The sequence below is a fragment of the Ictalurus punctatus genome, chromosome 20, assembly GCF_001660625.3.
Source record: "Ictalurus punctatus breed USDA103 chromosome 20, Coco_2.0, whole genome shotgun sequence".
NCBI classification, from domain to species: domain Eukaryota; kingdom Metazoa; phylum Chordata; class Actinopteri; order Siluriformes; family Ictaluridae; genus Ictalurus; species Ictalurus punctatus.
Genome location: NC_030435.2, coordinates 375227 through 397726, shown reverse-complemented (window position 1 = coordinate 397726; position 22500 = coordinate 375227). Strand labels below are relative to the sequence as shown.

Below are 22500 nucleotides of genomic sequence, written 5' to 3'. Positions count from 1 at the left end.
TTAATAATAATAATAATAATAATAATATTAGTGGTAGTAGTAATTTAACTTCACATGAGACAGCATTAGCTGAAAAAAAAAAAAACCCAATTAAACCTAGTGTCATCCGTTCCTAATGCATGTTTGTGGATATGATTTAAGCACATCATTATTTAAATGTTATCTGTGTGATCTTATGCAGGTGTGGGGGGTTTTTTGTTGAATGAATTAACGACACGATTATAAACGATGTGAAGCTGGACAAAATGCTATAATTCTGCAAGCAGACTGAACCCCTGAATACCTGCACATCTGTGTACACACACACACACACACACACACACAGAATTGATGAATTCCTCTCATACACCCGTACAGCTCTGTAGAAAATACCGTACACGCTCTGACATCAGTTCACGTTTTGGAATGAAATGATTTTGTGTAATTTGTTATTAAAATCTCCCTCGTGCTTTTTTTAAAGCATCTTTTTTAATGTGCTCCAGACACGGCCTTGGAAAAGAGTCATGAAGGCAAATACGAAGCAAAAGAAAAAACAACAACAAAGGACTGCATTTTCTCCTTATTTCAGGGTCACGTGTAAAACCCAATTCAAAAATGTTTTCCAGAAGAAAAAAAAAAAAAGTCACACTGGAACGGCACAAAGTGGGTGGCTTTTCAGTGCGTCTCATCAAAAGCTGAATAAACTACCTCGAGTTACGGCTGGTGAGATTAATTAACGCTCTTAATTAACACTTTGATTGGTTTTTCAGTGAGAATGTACTCGAGATGAGTAAATTCATTCAGCACAAGTCAGAAATGTGTGAAATAACACACCGAGGGGAAAATAATAATAATAATAATACTCTAACCTTCATCTTTTGCACTACATATTAATGAGCTGTGCGAGGAACACGAGCTGCTGATTAAACACTGACGGGTCATTTTACGCAGTGACACTTTCTAATATTCATTTTATGCATTAAAGCTCAAATCTTCAGCCTCAGAGCCACCAAACATTTCTATGGCTCCTGCACTTCCACTTTAGCCGCTGGTGTGGGTGTTACGGTCTGAAACACTATTGTTCCGTGTCGTTTTCGTGGTAAAGAGCGAGCGCTTGCTGATGTGTCCTTACTCTGAAATAAAAGTGCTGAGATACTCTTTTCCCACAGGACATCACTTCACCAGGATGGACATTACCTGGAGTTATTCCTACGGCTCATTATTTATGCGTGCACATGCAGCTCTATATCCACACGTCACAGATTCAGTTTCTGTGAATATTTTAAAGATATATTTTAAGGTTTTCTAACTGCAGTATTACTTTTATAATTAATCAAGCTTAAATAAATGATTATAACATCAGTGAAAGAGATGTTCATCATGTAGAGCTGTGAGCCAGCAGAGGGAGCCAGTGAGCCACCGAGTCCCTGCACCAATCTGCTCTCACGTGAAGGTGTGATGAGGGTGTGAAGGTGAGGGTGTGATGATGAAGGCGAAGGTTTGATGATGAAGGCGAAGGTGTGATGATGAGGGTGTGATGGCGATGGTGTGATGATGAAGGTGTGATGATGAAGGTGAGGGTGTGATGACAGAGGTGAAGGTGTGATGATGAGGGTGAAGGGGTGATGATGAGGGTGAAGGTGTGATGATGAAGGTGAAGGTGTGATGATGAAGGTGAGGGTGTGATGACGGAGGTGAAGCTGTGATGATGAAGGTGTGATGATGAAGGTGAAGGTGTGATGATGAAGGTGAAGGTGTGATGATGAAGGTGAGGGTGTGATGACGGAGGTGAAGCTGTGATGATGAAGGTGTGATGATGAAGGTGAAGGTGTGATGATGAAGGTGTGATGATGAAGGTGAAGGTGTGATGATGAAGGTGAAGGTGTGATGATGAAGGTGTGATGATGAAGGTGAAGCTGTGATGATGAGGGTGAAGGTGTGATGATGAAGGTGAAGCTGTGATGATGAAGGTGTGATGATGAAGGTGAAGCTGTGATGATGAGGGTGAAGGTGTGATGATGAGGGTGAAGGTGTGATGATGAGGGTGAAGGTGTGATGATGAGGGTGAAGGTGTGATGATGAAGGTGTGATGATGAAGGTGTGATGATGAGAGTGAAGGTGTGATGATGAAGGTGTGATGATGAGAGTGAAGGTGTGATGATGAAGGTGTGATGATGAGGGTGAAGGTGTGATGATGAAGGTGAAGCTGTGATGATGAGGGTGAAGGTGTGATGATGAAGGTGTGATGATGAAGGTGAAGGTGTGATGATGAGGGTGAAGGTGTGATGATGAGGGTGAAGGTGTGATGATGAAGGTGATTTACCTGACGCTGACTTGGCCGAGTGTTTCTGAAGGAAGTCGAGTGTTTGAGCCAGAGCTTTTTTATTGCAGTGTGTGGAGAGTTCCTCATTACACTCAAAACACCTGAGGAGACAAACAATAGCATAAATCCCCTTATAGCTACATTAACCTTGTAAAATGTACAATTCTGACTCTGAAAGGTGTGTGTGAGTGAGTATGTGTGAGTGTGTGTGTGTGAGTGTGTGTGTACCAGGCCTTCCAGGTGCTGAGGCTGATGTTGATGCAGTGAGAGTCTGAGTGATGAGCCTGCTGGTGTTTCACTGAGTGCTGCCTCTCTGACTGACCACATCCCTGCACGCACACACACACACACACACACACACACACACAGGTGATATAAAGACAGACACATCAGGTAATCAACACTTTTTTTTATCACCATGCCAACATAAACAAATAAACACACAAATAAACAAATAAAGACAATTAAAATAGCAGACATTTTAAATAGTATTAAAAACATTCACAAGTATAAAATATTCTACACTGAAAAAGTTTAAAATCTGTATGAGTGGTTTCATATTAATCTGGGTAATACCTTATTATTATTATTATTATTGTTGTGATATTACCTGGAAGCCACACTTGAGACACACCAGGATGTCGTGAGCTCCGGCCTGCTCCGACTCGAACACGTCTCTCTCCCTCATGCAGTCGGAGCAAACAGACCACAAACTTCCCGTCACTGCTTTCTTCACCGAGTTCAACTCCACCGCTTTACTCACATGCTGACATGTTAGTCCTGATACACGCGCACACACACACACACACACACACACACACACACACACACACACACAGTGAGAAGTGTAAAGTGTGTCAGATTAAGAATATAGTTGGGGAAAATAGAACCATGTAAACAAAATCATCTGTTCTCATGAGTGTTCAAACACACTTTAGAGGAGGTCTGTGAACTGGTATGAAGTTCTTGTTCCCACTCAGAATAGAAATATTAAAAAAACTGATCGCTCCTGCACATCGGCTCGGAGGAGTTTTATCCCGTTCCTCAGTACAGAACAGCTTCAGCTCTGGGGTGTTGGTGGGTTTCCTCACATGAACCGCTCGCTACAGGTTCTTCCACAACATTTCTACTGGATTAAGGTCAGATCTTTGACTCGGCCGTTCCAAAACATAAACTTTATTCTTCTTTAACCGTTCTTTCCGTAGAACGACTCGTGTGTTTAGGATCGTTGTCTTCCTGCATGACCCACTGCAGGGACCCACTGTGCATTGCAGTCCTGACATACACACCGTTGTTGTTCAGTGTTCTCCTGATGGTGGACTCATGAACATTAACATTAGACAATGTGAGAGAGGCCTTTAGTTGGTCAGAAGTTCCCCTGGGTTCCTCTGTGACCTCGTGGACTATTACACGTCCTGCTCTTGGAGAGATCTTTGTTGGTCTCCACTCCTGGGGAGGGGAACGATGGTCTCGAATTTCCTCCATTTCTACACAATCTGTCTGACTGTGGATTGGTGGAGTCCAAACTCTTTAGAGATGGTTCTGTGACCTTTTCCAGCCTGGTGAGCTTCAACAACTCTTTTTCTGAGGTCCTCAGAAATCTCCTTTGTTTGTACCATGATACACTTCCACAAACATGTGTTGTGAAGATCAGACTCTGATAGATCAATGTTCTTTAAATAAAACGGGACGCTCATTCACACCTGATCATCATCCCACTGACTGAAAACACCGGACTCTAATCTCCCCTTCACATTAACTGATAATCCTAGAGGTGCACATACTTTTGCCACTCACAGATGTGTAATGTTGGATTTTTTTCCTCCATAAATAAATGAACATGTACAATATGGATCAGTAGAAGCCTGAATACTGACATGTCATTATTCCTAAACGAGGAATGAAAACTTTTCTCCTTACCGCTAACCTCGTCTGACGAGTCCTCTTCCCGAGGTTTCTTCGGCTTGTTGGACCGCTTCGTCATCTCGGACGTTTTTAAGGAGAAGGGATCTTTTAGACGCATTTGTATCTGGAAAAGAGGAACATCTGTAAACACATCTACCTGAAACAGGTGAGAAAACACATCAACAGATAGACATTACTAAACCGTAGAATAAACCCGACCCGCAGATTAAAGCCCTGTTCAGACGGGATTAGTTTCCCATGTGTGTGATGTAATTAATCCCAGATTAATTAATATCTCTGGGATTTTAGTCTGAATCCATCACGGCAGGCCACGCCCTCTACAACAACCGCTTACAATAAAGAGCAGAACCATCAGTGTGTTAAACCAAGGTGTGTGTAGTACACATAGAGTACAAGGTGAGGACACGCCCATCTCTGTGAGAACACGCCCATCTGTGTGTGATTTATACACACATCACTCATCACCTGTCAATCCAATCACACGCCCCGAAACCTAATCCCGTCCGAATAAAGCTCAAGATTCCGATTATTAATAAGGGTACATCACAAAAACCTCTCTCACACACACTCTCTCTAGCTTGCTCACTCTCAAACACACACACACACACACACACACACACACACACACACACACTCATTCTAGCTCGCTCACTCTCACACACACTCATTCTAGCTCGCTCACTCTCAAACACACACACACTCATTCTAGCTCGCTCGCTCACTCACTCTCACACACACAATAAGTGAGTAAATAACTCCACACACCATGTACCTCGCACACTTTTTTCTCTCTCCCTCTTTTGTCTTTCTATCTATCTTCCTGTCTGTCTCTCTATTTCTCTCTCCCTCCTTCTTTCTCTCTGTCTCTCAGTCTCAGTCTCTCTCTCTCTCAGGATTAGCACACGAAGCTAACGCCACTTACACCAGCTCCTGTTACCTGACACTTGTCCCAAAGTCTCCGGATAAGATATAAATGTATAAATGCTCCTTTTCCTCCGCGATATTATTACCTCCGATATGTTTATCTTGAAATTAAATAATTGTTTTCTATTCACATTATCACGGACTGAATAGCGCAGTTTGTGGCATTTCGAAACAACACGGAAGATGCGGATGTCACGTGGTCGAGCATGACGTCTCCATGACGAATGCGGAAGCGCTGTTAAAAAAAAATACGAGAGCCGGTATGGTTCCTAAAGGTTTTTAATGACTGACGTGAATAAGTGTAAATCTGATATGTACTATCTGTAATGTTGAACCAGAAGGTGTTATTCACTTGTTTTGTAATTGTGTTTTCTCGAAGGAGTTTTGGAAATAAATATATTTTCTCGTATTTACGACTTAAACTGATTCCAATTAAAAATGTAAAGGTCTTGTTTCTAAAACTGTTGTTAATAATGTTGTGAATTTGTTATGGAAACACATCATTTTATATATATAAAACACATCATTTTATTTGTATAAATAGTGGGATGTCACATGAATACCTGCTGCATTATTAAATACAATTTATACCAGTATGCACTATCCATCCATCTTCTATACCGCCGAACCTGGAGCCTATCCCAGGGAGCATGGGGCACAAGGCGGGGTGCCAATCCATCACAGGGCACAATCATATAGCTACACACTCACACACCCGTTCATACTCTACGGACACTTTTGGACATGCCAATCAGCCTACCATGCATGTATTTGGACTGGGGGAGGAAACCGGAGTACCTGGAGTAAACCCCTGCAGCACGGGGAGAACATGCAAACTCCACACACACAGGGCAGCGGCGGGAATCGAACCCCCAACCTGGAGGTGTGAGGTGCTAACCACTAAGCCACCGTGCACTAATAAGTTGAAAATCAAAAGGAAGAAAGGTAGTAATGGGGCGGTTCAGTCTTTTTTTTATTCCTACACACATTCCATAAGACCCGCCTCCTGTGACACGATTGGCTCACCACAAGCGGTTTTACAGATTATCCAATCACAGCCCAGGATTGAGGACAGCCCTAGCCAATCACCCCAAAGGAGGAAGTGATTGCTCTGAATGCGGTTGGGAGAAACACATAACACGTCGATTCTCCGAATCAGGGCGTTTCGCCGTGTAAGGTCGTGCTGAACTTCACTGTGATTTAAGCCCAAAATAAATAAATAAACAAAGACACTTTAAATGGCCTTAAACGCGTGCTGTCGCCTGACGAGGTGTGTTTTACGGGTTGTAGAAAACAGAAATGGAGCTGTGAGAGCGCTAGCCTCGCGCTGTTTATGTGAGTAACTTTATTTACTAGCCTGACTTTTATTACTTCATATTCATAATGTTTGCGTGTGCACAAATGTTTTCCGTGTCAGAACAGAAATATGTAAATAATGTAAAGCACTATTACAGTGTGATTTCTACAGCGAGGATGTATAGATAGATAGCTGAAGTTACTAGCTTGCTAGGTGAGTTGTTGTGGTCAGATGATTTTAGGTGTCGTAATTTAAAGTGTCGTAAAGCTGCCGTAGATGAAATCTGTCTTTAAAGTGCTTTAAAGTGATTGTTTTCGTGTGTCAGATCAGCATGTCGGGGTGAGGACGGACCTTTGGACGCGTAGGTTCTCTTCAGCTGATCAGCCCGCGGTGTCAGTGACGTATGAGCAGGTGAAGAAGCTGCTTGTGGTCAGGACGGGTGTGGTGATAGACGTGAGAGAGCCGTGGGAGCTCCGGGAATACGGCAGTATACCAGGCTCCATTAACGTGCCACGTGAGTAACTCACTTTATCTCCATGTAGGATTTTTTAAATATATATTTTTTAAATCTGCATAAATGCACAGACGCACTGCACAGACCGAGTGCAAAAACTGTACAGCATTTAAAACAAAATCAAGCCCCAGCAAGGCATTTACTGCTCTGGGATTGACAGATGTGTGGTGGTGTTTAACCACATGTGTTTACAGTAACACATGCAATAGAAATAGTCAAGTTGTCTATATAAAGATATTAATAATGTGGGAAAAATCTAAATGGTATAGTTGCGAAGGGAGTGGGCATCACATCATATCACATAATACATTTTATCAACAACAACTACTGCACAATTGAGAAAAACAGAAGCATGTTTATTCGTTTATTTGATTGTTTGTTTGTTTATTGATTGAGTGATTGATTAAAAAAAAACTCTGGATTCTCTCCCTGGCTTTAGACATGACATTAATTATTTCGATTAAATATTTTGCTTTTTTTTTAATTAATTGAATTCTGATGTTGCGTGTAAAATGTTTTAACTCAAACCATCTAGTAAAGTATTCCATATAAATAATATTATTATTATTATTATTATTATTATGATTACTATGATGATGGGGGGTGTGTGTGTGTGTGTGTGTGTGTGTGTGTGTGTGTGTGTGTGTGTGCTTGCGCGCAGTGGGTCAGCTGAGTGCAGCTCTGCAGCTGAAGCCGGAGGAGTTTAAGGAGAAATATGGAGGTGAAATGCCTTCGAATGGTGAGAGCCTGGTCTTTACCTGTCTGGCAGGTGTGAGGAGTCAGAAAGCTCTGGAAGCAGCTCAGTCTTTAGGATACTCCAAGTGAGGAAGAGTTTTCACTCATCATCATCATCAGAGTTAGATTACTTACATGATATCTCTTTTATCCAGTAACTCACACACTGCTCTTCCTCAGACATTTATTCCAGTTAAACCCCAGTGTTTTTAACTCTGTGTCTCTCTCTCTGTGTGTGTGTGTGTGTGTGTGTGTGTGTGTGTGTGTGTGTGTGTGTGCGCGCTCGTGTGCGTGTGCTCAGTGTACAGCATTATCCAGGAGGATGGCAGGACTGGGCTAAACATGAAATACTGCAGGCTAAAGTGTGATCCGTCACGATGCTGTAAAACTGTGAATAATAAACCATAATAACTCCATGTCCGTAATAAAGGACAAACCCGTCAACAAGCTGCGGCGACCGTGCTGATCATTTGTTTGTTTTACCAAATATAAAGGAATGAATGTTGAAACTGTACAAAAACTTTACATGTACACACTTTTTATTCTACAAGCATCTGTATTTATTTTCCCACAATTTTAGGCTGCGTCCCAAACGCTAGTGGTTCATTACAGAGTTTTAGGAGAGTTCGTGAGAGAATCTGGCGTTTGGGACGCAGCCTTTATTATTAATTGAGAGTTTTATGTGTTAGTGTGGAATTATAAGGCTCATATTCTGGTAACAGAATGCTGTACTGTACTAAAGCCTGTCTTCATCTGCCTTAAATCTGGTTGTACATTTGATTGTCTGAGATAAATAAAATAAACGACTTGAAGTGATTTATGTGTCATTGTGAAATCAATCCGTGTCAGTGTGGACGTTGGCTTCTGCACAATCCGACTGATCTGAGAGGAATCTAATCATTTCATTTTCACGCCACAGCACTGCTGTATGCTGGATTGTGATTGGTCAGAAGGTGATGAGTTCTCTAGAACAGCGGCTCTGACAGTAGCGAGGGTTTATATTAATTCGCTCGTTCTAATACGTTATCGTTTCTATAGCAACGGCTCATTCACAGGGACGTGTACATCGAGATTGTTTATACGGTGAAGTTTTCTGTAAGGACAAATGTTTTTTTTGTACAGTGTAAGGAAGGAGTCTCCAGTGTCAGTGCTGTGTAACAGTCAGAGGTGAAGCTGTAACTTTAACTTCTCCACATCTTCAGGACAGAGGAGTTTACACTTCTTTACGGTTTCTCACCAACACCACACACTGATTTTTGAGAAACCGGTGAGGGAGCGAGTGTTTATAGCTGCTATAATGTAAATGACAAGAAGAACCGACTCATTTCACAACATTAAATGTAACTATAAACATAAATAAAAAGATATTCTTTAATACATAAAGTTGAAATCGTGGGTAAGTTGCTGTAGTATAAGAGAAATAAAACACTCAGAAACACTCCACTCATCTAATGCAGAGTCAGCACAAATTAAATAAACAATCATCTTTATTCCTCCTGTTCTTTACACTGCAGCCTGTTTTCCTGCTCCAACACACCTGATTCAACTCATCCACTTATTATTATTATTATTATTATTATTATTATTATTATTATTATTATTATATATTCCAGGAGTTGACTCAGGTGTGTTACAGCAGGGAAAACACTCAGGGATTAAACAGCGGAGGTGTACATCCCTGTCCTGCGAGCCTCACTTACCTGGCTCAGGTGTGTCGGGAGCTGAACAGAGCAGACCAGATGTGCAGGGCGTCTCTAAAGACTCAGTCAGGTTTTGCATGGAATCTGTTTTTAAATGTAACCTTTAATTTCACCGAGCGAGTCACTGAGAACAAATTCCTTATTTACGGAGACGGGCGAAGTTACAGATGCAGACCATGTGAGTGAAATATCGAGGTGATTCACAATTTAAACACACACACACACACACACACACACACACACACACACACACTGATCAGTTATCATAATGAATAATACATTTTGCAGTATTTAATTCAGCACAGCTCTGTTTTCAACTTTTACTCAGTTAGTCATAGTAGATTTAACTCTTGCACTCCTGCAGTCGCTGAATAAAGGGCTTTAAGATGAATAACGATAAGGAGTTAACACACACAGCACAGACTCACAGAAACTGTGGTTTCTGTCCAGCTGTTCACATCTGGTTTCCTTCCTGATCAGACCTCATCGCAGCTGGTTCATCGCACCTCAGAGGAGAAGTGGATTTACCCAGAGATCATCACGCCACCATGGAGAACAAGACAAGTGCAGTCACGTATATAACCTGAGGTCACTCTCGCACTCCTTCTTTCACTTCTCAATAAGACCCCATGATATTGAAGCTTCTCCACGTGGAGTGAACTACAACTCTAAAATCAACAGATCCTGGAAGATCATTTAAGGGTTCCTTGTGTCGTGTAACCGACAGATCCTTGTTGAAAAGATCTTTCTTCTTTCATTGGAAGTCCTGAAGCTTCTTAGTGGAATCTTCATGTTTACCCTCACAGACTTTTCTGTCAGAGATGTGTGCAGGTTCTGATTAAACACTGCATGAGAAAAACACTACTGATATTATTTTCATATTCAGTAAGCTCTTTACGCCAGTCAGGGTGGTGGAGGATCGGGAGTCTATCCCGGGAACACTGGGTGGGAATGCACCCAGGATGGGACGCTAATCCATCGCACACACATTCATTCACACCTTTAATTTAGAGACACTATGTTTTTGGAAGTGGGAGGAAACCCGAGAACCTGGAGCAGGAACCCGAGCTCGGGACTGACCCGGGGAACGCTGGACCACCGTGACCACCCCATTTTACATTTACATTTACATTGATTCACTTAGCGACGCTTTTATCCAACGTGACTAACAAATGAGAAAAATACAAGCGAAGCGATATATCAAGCAGAGAACAATACGAGTAGTGCTACCGTACGAGATCCGTTAATCGAGTTCCAGAAGAAGCAAAGTGCATTTTAATATCGTAAATGTCTGATTATTTACACACAGTGTATTCTCTGGTCTTTAGGGGCGTGTCCACACTGCTCTGAGTTAAAAGGAAATAATTACAATAAGGATTATGGGATTAAATCTGATTAGGATTAAAACATTTACAACAACAAGCCAATGTTAGATTAAATATTTCAGGAAGAACTTATTAAATGCTGTAGATGTTCTAGATGAGCTTTTTTGCTGTAAATTTTTGGCCTGAAAAAAAAAGCTAAATTAGAATGATGAATTACAGGATTATGTCAGTTTGGATAAAGATATTTTTTAAAACCCCGATCCCAACAGCCCATTATCCGCTCACTCAGCGTTATTTAACACAGTGTTTAACCCAAACTGCAGGGTTTATTTGACCTGATTTGACAGACCGTCTCAGCATTAACCTTCGAACACAACACACAAGCCTGATTTAAACGAGCTCTCTGATTTCTTACATTATGCAGATGAACGAGGAAGAGGAAGACAATCTTTCTACATCTCACTGCTCGTCATTTCCACAAGCTGATTCCCTCAGATACAGGAGTGTGGAATTCGCCCTGTTTCTGTACACATCACACAGAAAAACCCAGAAATGTCACAGTGAGGGTCTTAATGAGGAGCGTCTGACGGCTGCACATCATTAGTTCAGGGTGTGTTCCTGCCTCCTCCCGTATTTCACTTTATTTAAGCTTTATGTAAGCGGGCAGTTGTCTTGTTATAGACCAAAAACATTAATGACACAAAACAAAGCATTAATGATCCTTAATCAAATCAATCAACCTTTTTAAAGACATGTTCAGGAATCTGTGTGTAATGAAGGAGATGGAGGAAGGAGCTGTCCATGGTGCTGCTTTAATCCGGAAATCCACCCAGAGTGTGCACGTGCACGAACAATAATCACACACATTAATCACACACATCAATCACACACATCAATCACACACTGATTATTTTCAGCTCTCGGACCATCTATACAAATAAAAATTGATAAGAATCAGTTCAGTAGGTTACAAAAATCTCTCTCTCTCTCTCTCTCTCTCTCTCTCTCTCTGTGTGTGTGTGTGTGTGTGTGTGTGTGTGTGTGTGTGTGTGTGGGTGTGTGTGTGTATTCAACGGGTTTCACCTTCTCTATGAGTATTTTATTTCATTCAGACATTAGTGAATATTAATTAAATATAATATTAAATACAACAATCCGGGTTTATGATGGTGATGATTAACAACAACAACAACAACAACAATAATAATAATAATAATAATAATAAAATATGTTTTAGAATCTATCCAGCCTTGTTTTACTGTTTCATTTCAAACCACCTTTACCTTACTATTATAACACATAACAGCCTTTTAATTTTCGTTTAAATAATTTATATTAAAAGTATTAAATAATAATATATTGCAATATATTTTTAGATTATTCATATACTTCATTCATTTATTAACACGCTATTATTATTATTATTATTATTATTATTATTATTATAGATAACAGAGAGATGTGAATTGTATGAACGTTATTCAGAGATTAGATTTTGAATATTTTATATGAATATTTTAAATATTTTGGAATATTTTGGAATAATTATTACAGTATTCTTTTGTTTATTATTTATGAACTTGGACAGATCATTCTAATCTGGCTATTCGATATGTGTAATTTTTCATTTTGACTTTGCAGAAAAAGCTTTTGTTTTCTTTAGCTTTTTTTTAGATAGACAGACAGACAGGTAGATAGAATTGAAGTATAAATCATCTCTCTCTCTCTCTCTCTCTCTCTCTCCCTCTCTCTCTCTCTCTCTCCCTCTCTCCCTCTCCCTCTCTCTCTCTCTCTCTCTCTCTCTCTCTCTCATTGTGTTTGCTCGGACCTGCTTCTCATTCAGAGGCGCAGAAATCCGTCAGCTCCAAATTAAAGTGAGGGAAAAAAGAGAAAATCCTTCAATGGAATAACTAATGATCTGTCTTAACACACACACACACGCACGCACGCACACACACACACACACACACACACACACACACACACACACACACAAAATAATAATACAACACTTCTGGCTTTTTTCCCAGCAGCCAAACCGGGTGATGTATACGGACTCTGACTCCGGAGTTGCTCTCTCTCTCTCTCTCTCTCTCTCTCTCTCTCTCTCTCTCTCTCTCTCTCTCTCTGTGTGTGTGTGTGTGTGTGTGTGTGTGTGTGTGTGTGTGTGTGTGTGTGTGTGTGTCCTGAAGCTCTGAGAAACCCTGTCCCGTTTTGCATATGGTTTGAGTGCTTTAATCCCAATTAGGCCCGGCTGACACGCAGCACATTCACACCAGACCGCGCCTGAATACATTTGCCTAAAAATGAACTTGTGAGCTTCTCTCTCTTCTCTCTTCTCTCTGTTCATTCTGTTCATTCTGTTCATTCTGTTCATTCTGTTCAGCCGGAGGGAGAAAAGGTATGAATTTATAAGCTACACCGAATCATCGCGATTCAGCGGGTTTACACACCTCATTAGCGGCTCTTTTCACTCCTCAGAAAGTGAGAGTTCAAAAGGCGAAGCTCAGAGAACACTGCAGCGACTCCAGAGAGAGAACTCCAACCCTGCACCACTCTTCTGCCTCTGCTGCTTCACTGTCGACATTACTATTAGTGTCGTCGTCGTCGCTGTTAGAAACCAGTGCACGCCTGAACAGCTATAAAATCCGCGTCACCGCGTCTCTTTCTCCCGCGCAGCTTCCTAATGCGGTTCAAATCCCTAACCCGGGTCATCTGGTGGGATTCCCATACACACACCCAGCCGGTCAGTGATGTTCCACCCGCATTCACACATTAACACACATTAACACACATTAACACACAGCGCACAGGCAGCTGGTCCTCTTCACTAGCACACTTACCATTACAACATTTTCCTCGAGAGGAACCGGACTCAGAAGGAACCCGTCCTCATCTGGGTGACACCGGATAGTGTGATTATAAATAAATACACCCCTTCTGTAAATGTGCTAATACTACATGCTCAAACAGTGCAGTTGTGTAAGCAGGAAATTCATCACAGTTTCTACAGGAAGTCTGTTGTGTTGAACGTCTCCACTGGTCACTGATGGAGACTCGAGTGCAGAACTGTTTGTGGTGATTGTAGTGTTAAAGCTATCACAGCATAACTGTTCATATGAACTGAGGTCCAGAGCATCTTTATGGTGTTTAAGAGGTACCGTCCTCAGTAATCTCAGTGATCTTCAGTCTGCACCATGTGGGACATCCTCAGCAGCAGCATGTGACCTCCAACTGATGAGAACTCTTAAACACTTAATCTTAAACACTGAGACTGTGTCTGAGTCCCGAACACTAATAGGAAGACTGTTCCATAACTGTGGGGCTCTATAAGAGAAAAAGCTCTTCCCCTGCTGTAGCCTTCACTATTCCAGGCACCAAAAAATATCCTGCACCTTTTGATCTAAGTAGGCATGGTGGATCCTAAAAGACCAAAAGATACTGTGTCGCGAGACCGTTCAGTGCTTTATAGGTTAATAATAGTATTTTAAAATCAGTGCGAGATTTCACTGGGAGCCAGTGCAGTGTTGATAAGATCGGGGTGATGTGGTCGTATCTTCTGGTTCTAGTTAGGACTCTAGCAGCTGTATTCTGGACTAACTGGAGTTTGTTTATGCTCCTACTGGAACATCCAGACAGTAAGGCGTTACAGTAATCTAATCTAGAGGTGACGAATGCATGAACTAGTATTTCTGCATCATGTAGTGACAATATGTTTCTTATCTTGGAAATATTTCTGAGATGAAAGAAGACTATCCTAGTAATATTATCTACATGAGCGTCAGATGAGAGATTGGAGTCAATAATCAAGGCCATCCAGAGTTACCATATAAACAGTCATGAGCATAAGCAACAAAAGTTCTGGAACCAAGATGACCCTCTAGCAAAGTGATGGAAAGCCCAAAGTGTGGAGAAAGAAAGAATCTGCTCATGATTCAAAGCATACAAGCTCATCTGGGGCACATGGTGGAGTAGTGTCATGGCTTGGGCCTGCATGGCTGCTGGTTAACATTTGGTTCCTTAAAGCACAAGTTTTTTTTTTAAAGAGAGAACTTATAGAAGCATGGTTCCTTGTGGCACTGCTATGAAGAAAAATTTGTGGGTTCTTTAAAGAACCGGTAAATAAATGGTTCTCTGAAGAACTTGACAGTAAAAGGTTCTTTTGCAACACAAAATGGTTCTCCTATGGCATCAGGGTATAAAACCCTTTGTGGTTATAATTGGAACCTTTATTTTTAAGAGTGAATGGATTACTTTAAGTTTCATTTTGGAAAACTTATAAACTTGAGTTCAAGATCCAAAACTTGACAACTGGAGTTAAAGAGAAGAAATAAGTTCGCATAACTTCAGGGAACTCTCATGTTTACTTCGACAACAATGTTAATTAGTCAATCCCGGTTTCCATGGTGTGGTGAGAAAACATTCACAGATGGAATGAAAAAGGAATCTAAAGATTTAAATGAGATCAACTGATTGTTTCTGAAAAGGAAATTAAACAGGGGATTATATTTTTTAACTCTCTGAGAGAAATATAAAGTGCACAGTATGTAGGATATTCATCTAAACTTGTCAGCTTCGATGCTCATAAAAAACACAACCTTAAACCCCTTAACACTGCAACTGTTCACACGGTGTTCATCACATTCATGATGAGTTCAGTGGAAAGGTTTCACTTCAACTCTGTGGTGTGGTCCAGAGACCTTTTCACATTTTCATTTAAAGTGAAGCCATAAAAGAAGTTCTTTCTTTATTCTGACATGAAGCTTTATTTTCTCTTCAGGACAGGAAAGGGCTATTCGAGTTTTTGGTTCATCTCTTAAACTCTGCGTGTTTATATTTATATACATTAAATATATTATATATTAAATTTACTTTATATTAAACATCATGTTATTTTTGAGTCACTTTAACTTGAGAATCAAACAGATTATTTAAAAAAGTAGTGAAATATCAAACTGGGTGGAGTTTCCGAGTACAGATCATGTCTCTCTCTCTCTCTCTCTCTCTCTCTCTCTCTCTCTCTCTCTCTCTCACACACACACACACACACACTCACACACACACACTGGAGCTGGAGCGTCTCCAAGTGCTAAAGCACTTTTTATTTTTCTACCTCCTCAGATAACATTTATTCTGAGTCGGAAACACACACACACACACACACACACACACACACACACACACACACACGCGCACGCACGCACGCACACACACACGCACACACACACACACACACACACACACACACACACACACTGCAGTAAACATTACTCCTGCGTTAACATTAGTCTGTCAGAGCTGTTTATAGCTGTTGGTGTGTTAATTCAGTCGGTGTACATTGTGTATGTATTGTGTGTGTATTGTGTGTGTATTGTGTGTGTATTGTGTGTGTATTGTGTGTACAGTGTGTGTACTGTGTGTATTTGTGGTGTTAGAGGTGGGTCTCTGTCTCTCAGAAGTGAATCTCTTTCTTTAATCTTTAAAAAGCGTGAAGGACACGCGAACCCATGTGTGTGTGTGTGTGTGTGTGTGTGTGTGTGTTTGGCTGTGTGTGTGTGTGAATGGTCTCTCTGGTTATTTATTAATGTTGGTCATTTGCGGCTGGTTCCCATCCGGCTCTGTGAAACACTTTAGCTTTGTGTCTGAGAGCGGAGGGTTCTCAGTTCTCTCTCTGACAGATAACAAAAGGAAATGTTCTTTATTACGGAAAAGCAGTGGAGGAGAAGCAGTGCAGGAAAGTGAGTGCGCTCTGGGATGAATGTGGAGTTTGGAGGTAAATGGGATGGGGAATGAAGTGAGAGTGGATCGGGATGAACGGCGCCATTGTTCACTTCTTTTTTCTTAAAATAACACATTAATTAGGCGCGAGCAGCTTTATTTCCTCCTCCTAACATCACACGAGGAGAAGAAAAGGAGTTTTATTTAGTGTGTGTGTGTATGTGTGTGTGTGTGTGTGTGTGAAGGCACTTGCGCTTTTCTCCACACTCCCAGGCCTTTCCATTGAACAGGTTACACACTAATGAAGCATGAATGTAGAGGAACAACAAGTGTGTGAAGAGGCGCAGTTTAGCGGAGCAATGTCCCACCAGGGATCTCCATTCATCTGTCCACTGAGCTCCGGGTTCACCAACCACTCTATCTACCTCAACACACACACACACACACACGCACACACACACACACACACACACACAGACACAAAATAAACTCACTCTCTCTCTCTCTCTCTGTTTTTTTTTTTTTTTTTTTTTTTACACCAGCTATAACCTTTTGCAATGCAAAGTGTCTCTTCACCTCCTCACACACACATTTCCCCTCGAACATTCCCAGGACCAAAAACATCCTCGCATTAACACTTTCCGTGTCCACGTCGTGCATTAACTCTCACACTGCTGACATTAAAAACTAAAACAACGATCACACTCTTTAAATCCAGACTCACACCTTTATCCTCGCAGTGCTTCAGTGTCGCGACTGAACTGGAACCCAAAGCGTTCAGTGAACATCTGAACACCTGAAGACGATCAAGATCAACAGCCACATCCTCAGATGTTCAGTAATCTGCTGCAGTACCCGATTAACCCCGAAAATAATGAGAGGATTTACAGCTTAATGTGTTTATTTAATGAATAAAAACGACACGCTGATTTTACAGAAATAAATAAGTTATAAATAAGTGAATATAAATAAATATATACATCAACAGTGTTGAAATAAAGTGTTACAGGTTCTTAGGAAAGGAAAAGCCACATTTTGTCGCGTGTTAATCCTGCAGCGAGCAGCGGCGCGGTTCAGCTCAGGTGTGAGTTCAGCTGTAACGGATTATTCATGATCCTGTTCAACATCAGCAGCTTTATCATCGCCGTGTTTCCATCAACCCGGAATCCACTTTTAAAACGAGACTTTCAAGAATTAAGTGAAGTTTTAATAAAATAATACAGCACGAAAAAGATATAAATCAGTGAAGTTCAGACTTTGGATGGAATCATAAAGATCTCATCTTTCATTCTGGAGATGATCTGTAAATAAACGCGTTGTGTTACAGCCTGTAATCAGTTTAAAATACTCGCGTGTCGTCTGTTAGTCTGTTGCATAATACTTTATATGAATAATATTTGTTTCGCAGTCTGATTAAATAGATAAAAGATCTGAAAAGAATGTTCGGAAATAAATCAATGGAAATAGTCTCAGTTTATTTCTCTGTAATTGAATTTATAAGTGAAGGTTAATGAATCTGAACATGTTACACTGCCGGACAAATATCTAAAGGATTTGCTTATAAATTGTAAAAAAAATTTTTTGAGGTTGTATTTTTGAAGGCTTGTGGAATGTGTGTGTGTGTGTGTGTGTGTGTGTGTGTGTGTGTGTGTGTGTGTGTGTGTGTTATTCCTCCTGTTGAGTACCTGTTCGGCACACGCCGGGAGTCAATAGAAAGTTAACAAAGTCTCTCTCTCTCTCTCTCTCTCTCACACACACACACACACACACACACACACACACACACACACACACACACACACGCTCTCTCTCTCTCTCTCTCTCTCTCTCTCTCACACACACACACACCCACACCCACACACACTGAGAGAGCGGAGGAAAAGATAAAAGCGCTTTGAAGTGTATAAAGGATGAAGGAGAGGACGCTTAAAGCGCTCTGCGACTCCAGAAGAAAAATCGGTGTTGTGTGGAAACAAAACGCGAGCCTCCGAGAATTTATGGTGAAATTATACAGCGGGTTTGTCACTTAAAATCTCGGACCTGTCCGGAGCACAAAGCCACATGCTGAGGATTAATGCGGCCGCTCTTTTCTCTGCCCTTGACAAATTGGATTTTTTGGGGGTCGCTCGGGGGCGCATAATTGTCTCCTGAGCGGTTTTGGAGCGCCTCATTATTATATGAGCCTGGCAGGGGGGAAAGTCTCCATGTGACACACACACACTCACACACACACACACACACACACACACACACACACACACACACACACACAGCTGTTGAAAAAAAGAACGCAACTCGGTGTTTCTCAGACCCCTCCTCACTCCTCACTTCCCCTCAGCAGTTAGAAAAGGGCGGAGAGCTCAAACACACCGAGTCACAGCGCGCGAGGACGCGGAACTCATCACATCCTAGTCTCTGTGTGTGTATATATTTATATATGTGTGTGTATGTGTGTGTGTGTGAGTGTGAGTGTGTGTGAGAGAGAGAGAGTGTGTGTCTCCCGGGTTCGGTTCTGGTTTCCACTCCCGCTTCCACACACCCCTTATTACACCCCACATCTCAGTCATGCACGCGAGCAGAACTTCCTCCTCCATCGGCGTGTTCGCGGACTGCAGCATCCCCGCGGGCGCGCGCCTCGGACCGGTACCGGGAATCTTCCGCCTGGGGAAGTGCGTCTCAGACCGGAAGGAAGTCGGAATTAAAAAGAAGGTGAGCGTCAAATTCGATTAAAGAGGATCGAACCATGTGATGATAATAATAATAATAATAATAATAATAATAATAATAATAATAATAATAATAATAATAATAATTTAATAGGAAAGTTAACATGACCCTTTTACTAAGTTAGTAATTCAAGTATTTATAACATTCATAAAGCATATTTAAAACAAACATGTGATTAAAACAAACGGTGATTAAAAGTGCTATAAACAAATTAGCATAATAAATATAAACATAAACATAAAAAAATGACACAAACAAGCAAACAGATGATCTCAAAACCACAAACAAGCATTTAAACATTTACAGCAAATGTGTCAGTCTTTTTTATTTAATATATTATTGCTCACCGTATTTATTATTATTATTATTATTATTATTATTATTATTATTATTATTATTATTATTAGTAGTAGTAGTAGTAGTAGTATTGTTATTATTATTATTATTATTATTATTATTATTATTAGTAGTAGTAGTAGTAGTAGTAGTATTGTTATTATTATTATTATTATTATTATTATTATTATTATTATTATTATTACTACTACTACTACTACTACTCACTGCTAGAGTGAATCTAACATCTTAATAGGAATCTGTCGGACTGTAACTCATGAAGATGGAACACAGTCTTAAATTCTATAATAAATAAGATTAAATAAACATTTAACTGGATTAAATCAGATTAATCCTAATTAAGAATAATCCTGTAGTAAAGCTGTGTTTACTTACATTTATACATTTCCTTTTATTCACTTAGCAGACGCTTTTATCCAAAGCGACTTACAAATGAGAAAATACAAGCAAACTTACTTTTGATCATATTAACCGATGAGGATGATCTCAGATTACGAAACAGATAAAAGATAAAAACCAGAGAAAAAGAATGAATTGAGTTCAAACGCAAATGAAATAAAGTTTAGAGGAAATAAAGTGAGGATTAGAATGAAATAAAAAGCACAACATCAAATTATATGAAACCTGTAAAAATTCAAAGGCGAAACGCACCGGATTCACCGAACAGGATGTTTCAGAGAATATAAACATTTATTTGACACTCTTTATAGATTTACTTGATTTCTCTCTTCTTCCTGTCTGGTATTGATTTAAAAATCATTTACACGGATTTATTTGATTATTATACTCCCCCGCATTATTTGTGTCATGGTGAATTCCATTCATCAGATCCGATGATAAATAATCTGTGTTTAAATCCGAGCCCAGTGTAATTCCTGAGTGTGTGATGTTGTGTGAGAGATGTGCTCCTTTACACCCCTTTCACTTGTACACTGAAATTTAACATTTACACTGCTGTTACTGTTTTATTACTTCCGGTGCCGGAAATAAAATGAATCATGCGAACCTTTATCATAAAGTCAGATTAATCATGTCTACAGTAACACACACTTTCAACTGAAAAACAGAGCAAACTAATATTTAGGCTCGTGCGCATTCATGTGTTTAATATTATTTACAGAAAATAGCGCGTGGAGACATTTAACCCTCACAGTAGAGTTTCTCATCATCACCGGTCTTCAGCTCCAGTGTGCAGAGGAGCAGAGACACGGACACGATCCGAGTTTCCTTCACCAGATGAGTTTGATTACAATGACCAAACAAACAAACAAACAAACAGACAAACAAACAAACAAATAGACAAACAAACAAACAAACAAACAAATAAACAGGAATGCGACTTCACCTGAGGAATGAGGAATATTTATTTATATATTTATATTCATTTTGCAGTCCGTTATAAAAGTCTGTTCATTATTGGGATATAACCCGGACCCGGACCCGGACCCCGACCCGGACCCGGACCCTGTAGAACTGTTGAAGCTTATAGCTGATGATTACGCATTAAAGCGCTAATCAAATATTAAACAGGAGAAGGATGATAAATCAAAAAATAAAGCACGCGAGCATCATAGAAAATAATGTAAACTAAAACAGGATAGTGAATATCGGCACGCACGCGCATGCTACAGGCTTTATATTCAAAGTAGTGTTTATATATAAAGTTATATATGTTGATCTGTGGGTTATATATATATTTATTTAGATGTATATGTCCCATGCCCCGCCCCTCTTTAACTCGGTGATGGATGTCGCGCTCGAGGCCATACAGCTGTCACGCGCTTTTAATCTTTAATTTATTAGAAACGGTGAATTTATTTCTCACATCAGACTCTAATTAAAACGCTTTTCCTCCTCTGAGATCATCATCATCATCATCATCATCATCACCACCATCATCATCATCATCATCTGTGCTGTCTAATAGAGCAAATAAACACACATTACCGCTCCCTGCGTGTGTGTGTGTGTGTGTGAGGGAGAAATTAATGGCCCCCAGGGGAAACGGGAACAAAAAGAAATTAAATTAAATGGAAACAAATTAAAGATGTAAACGCGCCACAATTTAAAATAAATATAGAGATAAATACCGAAATATAGAAATCCCTCACGCGCCCTCAGCGCTGCTCATCTTTAAAGAGTTAAAGATGGAAAAAGATAAAGATATCGTTCCACATTCTAGTTATACATTTAGAATAAAACGTGTTTGATTCGGATTTAATGTGAAATTATGATATTTCTACGTGAAAAGAAATCAACCGTGACGTCATGGTGTTTGGGGATTTGAAAGTCCGATTTTCTTTTTTTTTTCCCTTTGTAGCTCAGAGTACTGACTACTTTATTCATTTATATTTTTTCCTTTTTAATGATATTTTCTGTTCTAAACCCGGTGCAGCTGAAGGCACGTTGCTGCTACTGAAGCTCACATTAGGATTAAGATTATGAAATGAAGAGATTAGGATTATTAAGTGAAACGGAGAGTGCTGAATTTTACACGAATTGCGTCCTAAGAAGATCCTCGAGCGCTAGCCCCGCCCCTTTTATAACCTTAACGAGTCACGGCTTCATCCGAAAGAAATCCAACAAGTCGATCTCAGGTGAAATTTAGTAGGAATTTTAACGAACGCGGGAGATTTCTGTGGATTCAAGAGAGTTAAAGTCGCATTAATAAACAATTCATTCAATTAATCTGACTGATTATTATTATGATTATTACTATTATTATTATTATTATTATTATTATTATTATCATTATTATTATTATTATTATTATTATTATTATCATTATTATTATTATTATTATTATCATTATTATCATTATCATTATTATTACGATGATGATGGTGATGGTGATGGTGTGTGTAGGTGCGGCTGCTCAGGGGGGAGTTTGTAGATGAATGCGGTGCTGCAGTCTCAGATTGGATTTTATTAATCCGAGCAGCAAGGAACAGCCAAGAACAAAACCTGGAGGCGGT

General features: G+C 40.1%; 3 protein-coding genes across 7 annotated transcripts in view; 2 read left to right on the top strand and 1 right to left on the bottom strand.

Moving 5' to 3' along the window:
• The window catches only part of usp45 (ubiquitin specific peptidase 45), a 25026-nt gene extending 19684 nt beyond the window's left edge, over window positions 1-5342 (bottom strand). Inside the window, exons 1-5 of one of the 4 annotated variants that reach the window (XM_053673618.1) lie at window positions 5239-5342; window positions 4223-4331; window positions 2913-3082; window positions 2531-2631; window positions 2303-2403 (exon numbers count right to left, since the gene is read on the bottom strand). In XM_053673618.1, coding sequence (XP_053529593.1) covers window positions 2303-2403; window positions 2531-2631; window positions 2913-3082; window positions 4223-4325 — 475 coding nt within the window. In that variant the 5' untranslated portion in view covers window positions 4326-4331; window positions 5239-5342. Of the gene's footprint in view, window positions 1-2302; window positions 2404-2530; window positions 2632-2912; window positions 3083-4222; window positions 4332-4993; window positions 5015-5150 lie in introns of those variants that run through there. The other 3 variants (XM_053673616.1, XM_053673617.1, XM_053673615.1) reach the window with 3 other exon arrangements.
• A 904-nt stretch (window positions 5343-6246) lies between these two features.
• Window positions 6247-8514, top strand: tstd3 (thiosulfate sulfurtransferase like domain containing 3). Of its 2 annotated transcripts, none has more exons than XM_017495296.2 (4): window positions 6247-6487; window positions 6775-6963; window positions 7625-7702; window positions 8000-8514. In XM_017495296.2, exons 1-4 carry the CDS (start codon window positions 6391-6393, stop codon window positions 8104-8106), a joined length of 471 nt encoding a protein of 156 aa, XP_017350785.1. In that variant the 5' UTR covers window positions 6247-6390; the 3' UTR covers window positions 8107-8514. The 2 variants fall into 2 exon arrangements, with proteins under 2 accessions (XP_017350785.1, XP_017350784.1); XM_017495295.3 differs by having other exon boundaries at window positions 6251-6487; window positions 7625-7784.
• Window positions 8515-18933: 10419 nt separating this feature from the next.
• prdm13 (PR domain containing 13) overlaps window positions 18934-22500 on the top strand; it is an 8672-nt gene continuing 5105 nt past the window's right edge. The window contains exons 1-2 of the mRNA XM_017495116.3: window positions 18934-19150; window positions 22391-22500. The exon at window positions 22391-22500 is cut by the window's right edge and continues 22 nt beyond it. Coding sequence (XP_017350605.1) covers window positions 19007-19150; window positions 22391-22500 — 254 coding nt within the window. The 5' untranslated portion in view covers window positions 18934-19006. The remainder of the gene's footprint in view (window positions 19151-22390) is intronic.